Source organism: Rutidosis leptorrhynchoides, chromosome 1 (genome assembly GCF_046630445.1).
Source record: "Rutidosis leptorrhynchoides isolate AG116_Rl617_1_P2 chromosome 1, CSIRO_AGI_Rlap_v1, whole genome shotgun sequence".
Classification (NCBI taxonomy): Eukaryota; Viridiplantae; Streptophyta; class Magnoliopsida; order Asterales; family Asteraceae; genus Rutidosis; species Rutidosis leptorrhynchoides.
The window spans coordinates 612,955,721-612,960,324 of record NC_092333.1 but is presented as its reverse complement, the minus strand read 5'-3'; the positions used below and the strand labels follow the sequence as shown (position 1 = coordinate 612,960,324).

At 32.8% G+C, this 4,604-nt stretch overlaps 1 protein-coding gene across 1 annotated transcript; it reads right to left on the bottom strand.

The window, feature by feature from the left end:
- Window positions 1–840: 840 nt before the first annotated feature.
- On the bottom strand, window positions 841–4,383 carry LOC139885069 (tetraspanin-8-like). The gene is made up of 2 exons (XM_071869026.1): window positions 3,775–4,383; window positions 841–1,362 (listed from the first exon to the last, which is right to left on the bottom strand). Exons 1-2 carry the CDS (start codon window positions 4,276–4,278, stop codon window positions 1,063–1,065), a joined length of 804 nt encoding a protein of 267 aa, XP_071725127.1. The 5' UTR covers window positions 4,279–4,383; the 3' UTR covers window positions 841–1,062.
- Window positions 4,384–4,604: the final 221 nt, after the last annotated feature.

Sequence of the window (4,604 nt, the reverse complement as noted above, 5' to 3'; positions counted from 1 at the left end):
TGTTTTAGTCATGATAGGGAGTGTTTAGTTATGAGTTAGTTATAGGATATTGGTGTTGATGTGGCGCTAATGTGTAAGGTTAAGAGGATGAATAGTTTAGTTACGATAGGGAGTGACCTTATAGGTTTCACTTTGAGATCATCAAATTTGATACCACAATGAAGTGCCGTAAAAAACACAATCAATCTTCAACCATCTTAGATACATGCCACGTCGATTGAGTTATCTTTCAAATATCCTTATTTTTGCATTATTTCTTGTTTGGTTGAAACTTATAATTGAAAGTGACACCCATCGACCAACCATATGAAAGTACTAGCACAATTGCTATTTTAATATGATGAGACTTTCGTGTGTATAAAATCTATCCGTCTATGTTCAAACTGGAATGACTTGCAACTTTATCGATAATTCAATAAGTTAAATTACGTCTAAAAATGACAAACTTCTATTACAGTTAACCAATCTATTCTATAACGATTTAATACCGTGTAACAAACTTTTGTATGTATATGATCTCCTATAGCTTTTAAGTAGTGACGTGACACCTCTTACTGATACTAAAAATGTTTTTACTGTTTATGCTAACCAAAAATAACGTAGTACTTTTAATTAGATTTACGAAACCTTATTAGACTTTTTTTGTTTTCAAATTTTTTTCTCGTGACCTCAAAATATGTTACTAGGCTCTATAAGTTGCGGTCGTGTGCTCATGTTCCGTAACTTAGAAACGCAACCAAGTAGACCAACCAATTAAGATCGGCGTGGTAATAACAATAAAATTTTGTTATATCGACAGTAATAAAACAACACAAAGCAATTTCATAAGCAAAAACCAGATAAAATAGCAGTAAACTATACTAAAACGAGTACTAGTATCAATCAATGGTCCGAAACGGTATTTACACTAAAATAAAGCCAAAACGTCAAATCACAAAACAAGGTGCGGCCATCGCTCCAAATCTGAACCGTTTAGCTTGAAAAAACAATAAAGAAAACATAATAGTTACAGAGCAGTAGATTGCATATATCAAAAGATGAAAACCAATAAACCATATATATCTATGGGTAGCGTTTCCATGAGTTTTCTGCACGGTTATTTCGGAATGCACAACAACCAATGCTGTAAACAATGATGAGGAATACAAGGAATACGACATTGAGGATAGCAACCTTTTTCCAATCGCTTTTTATGTTATCGAGAAGTCCAGCTTTGCATGATTGGCAGTTGTAGCAAAGAGTGTTTTGGTTACTGTCCCAAGCAGTACAATCCGGGTTGTTAGATGTTGTAGGTGTTTTCGTCCAGTTAGTTGGAGTCACGTAAGTGAAACCGCAGTCGCTTGAAGGCTTGCAGCAACCAGACTACACGAAACATCATATTAATCAGAAAATATGAAACAAAAAACTATTGGCATAGTTGCTTACATCCTATCCTATCATTCAACTAAAATGATCAAAAATAGACTATTTGACCCACTTTGTTATGATTGGGTCAATTCAAGTTGAGTTATGTCTCAAACGGGTCAAATTGAAAATTTGTCTAAACAATGAGTTGTACCGTCTAAGTGATGTGCCAAAAAAAGCACCGTTAGCAGCCTTAAGCCAATCTTCATACGTGGTGATATGCAAAAAATTTGTTCTACATAAACCAATAAAAATTGTACATTGTATTAATAAATTAATTTAGAGGGTCCTAATTTATGTGAACAGCTTATGTCATCGTTGGGAGTGAAATGTATTTGACTATTTGGGTGTGTGATGGGAAGGAAATGCTGAGGTGGCGCAGATGTGGCACTGTGTTGATTAAGACATGAGCTTCATGGTTGGGAGTGGTCTAAGAGCTTAACTCAAATTTCAGACTAATATCGTAGCCAAATAGTTTTATAATCATTTTTAACATTTTCACTCTACAAGATATAAAGTACAGGTGATCAACACAAGTACACAACCCAATCAGACCGGGTCCGAGTGTCCGACACACACTTATAAATTACCTTTTTTTTTTTTTTTACCAAAACCCATTGACCCGTTACTCCCACCTTTCTAAGGCGATATCAGTACATCAACTACAAAATTCTAAAATCATGATTTATCAAAAACTCAAGAATCACACGCCAAAAATTGAAAGCTTATTATTGTGCCTTTTAATGCAACTTTAGTAAATTTAGTTAAATATAACCTCTTAAAGTGCAAAAACAAAATTTATGCAAACTAGCACATGAACCTTTAACAATTATATTTAAAAAGGATTAGGTTCAACCACAAAAATAAGTCAACTAAAATCTGTTGTCACTTTTCTATTAAAAAAATAAGCCCATCATGGCTTCATATTCAGTAATTAATTCACATTAACAGTTACTTTTCCCATCATATAAGTCAAGTTAGTAAGTACCAAACACTTTTCATCCACTAAGGTCAGTCGACTTTTAGCTTGAAAGGTTAGCAACTTTAGACTTTTACAAAGAGACAATTACATATTACGTATCTTTCGTAAACCAAATGCTTTATAATCATATAAGCAAAGTTCCACCCACATAAACCTTTATTCTTATTACATGATGTTTCTTATTGAAACAATTATGACTCCGGTAATTAATCTAACCAACCATACAATCCAAAAATGAGAAAGTAGATATGCTAATTGTGACGTTCAAATCCTAATGTATGACGTAACTTGTATATAAGGGACGAGTATATTAATAATGAGAATTGATGCATATACAGTGGATGGTTCGAGAAGGTTCAAGAAGGGTGTATGATGAGTTCGACTAGGAAGAGTTTGATTTAATTTCTAATTAGTTGCCTAGTTATTTTTAAATAAGGATTATCCGTTATTTGTTTCCTTTTTATGTTTATCTTGTTATCCAAATTAGGGTTTTAGTCCTCCAAATAAAGGATCTTGGATTTCATTATTCATTCAATTTTTGATATTATTTGATTTAGAAATAAAAGGATACGCAAGTTTGCGTTTTTATCCTATTTGTTTGTTTCATTCTTTGTTACTATTTTAGCCACGCTCCATTAGTCATTAAGAATGCTAAACGGTAAAGTATAAATATTTAGTTTTTATGTTGGCTTTCCATTTTATATTTGGTACAAAAATAAGAATAAGAAATTAAGTTATATATGATATGCTTAAAAGGAATTCTAATTAGCATTCTCCTAATAATAGTACTCCGTAATTAATACTCCATGTTATGTTACTTGTAATTAGTAACAACAACAATGCGTAATCTCACGCATATGGATTATGGGGTATGAATTACTCGAAATTTATAATAATATTATCATTAACAATTATTAATAATAAATAATAATATAAGCAATAAGCAATAATCTCCTAGCATATGCTTATCAAATCACCCCTTTATTTGGTCCTATCATAATAGTAATCCGAATTCTTCTTCATCATCATCATCATCATCATCATCATCATCATCATCATCATAAGTAGCTTATAATAGTATTGACTATATTGTCTAAAAGTCCACCTAACTATGATGTTAAATTGTTGACCCAGTTTATATCCACTCCATCATCATATAATAAATTCCTAAAAAATCATCATCAATTCATCATAGAAAAATCAATGCATAATAAATCAAATCATATGATAAACTTATTTAACCAGCAGCATTTAATATATCAGATCAAAATCAATTTCAAGGATCATGCAATCATTTTACTCTAACCCAACTCAGATCCAAAATTTCGCAACAAAATAGAAAAATATATGATTATATGATACGGAGTATTAAATATAAATAAAAATACCTGAATAGCAGACAGATGTTTGTTATAAAATTCATCTCTAGGAGTATTTCCATCATCAATCAAACTCTTACAAACTTTACTCTCTTCCAAACAACTTCTAATTTTATTCCAATTCTTATCACTATTAACCCTTTTTTGCAACCAGCTCGAATAATCACCTAATCTATATTCCTTATACCCTCTACCAGAAACCACTTCACCCGCACCTTTATTCGTAACCACAAATGCGAAAATAGTGAAACAAGTCAACAACAAAATCAACAAAAACATAACGAGTAGGTAAACCCATAGTAACCATGACACGCGACAACACGCGCCAATTAGTCCCGCGAGTGACACGATCATTAGGAATGCGCCGAGTGCGATTACGGGTTTATCGAGAAACCGTTCGCATTCGGATGTTCCTTGACGTGAAAGCCACACGCCGCCAGCAATGATTGGAATTGATAATAGGAATGTGATAAAATTTAGGATCCCGACGAGGTTGTTGCTGATGCGTACCATGATTGTTTGGGGAAAAGGTTAGTGACTTTTTTGGAATGTGGAAAGTAAAAAGATGAAGATTTTGTGGCAGATTAAAAAAGGGGAATTATTATAAAGTGAGAGGAAGAGATATAAAGAGTTAAAAAGATTGCAGGGTGGGTTGGGTTTTTGTAGGATCGGTGTGACGGTGTGAATGGAGGATTTTATGAAAACTACCCTTATGGTATGACTTTTGTGTAATATGCTCCCTTATAACACCATTTCCATTCATAACATCCTTCTTGGTATTAACAAACTGCCACATCAGCGTCACATCATTATTTTCATCCCTTTTACTTCTCATCACT

Excerpts from the sequence above, each read along its gene's own strand:
- LOC139885069 (XM_071869026.1), bottom strand. The coding sequence starts at position 4,278 with ATGGTACGCATCAGCAACAACCTCGTCGGGATCCTAAATTTTATCACA. Across the intron at positions 1,363-3,774 it reads AACATCTGTCTGCTATTCAG|TCTGGTTGCTGCAAGCCTTC; the intron begins GTATTTTTATTT and ends TGTTTCGTGTAG.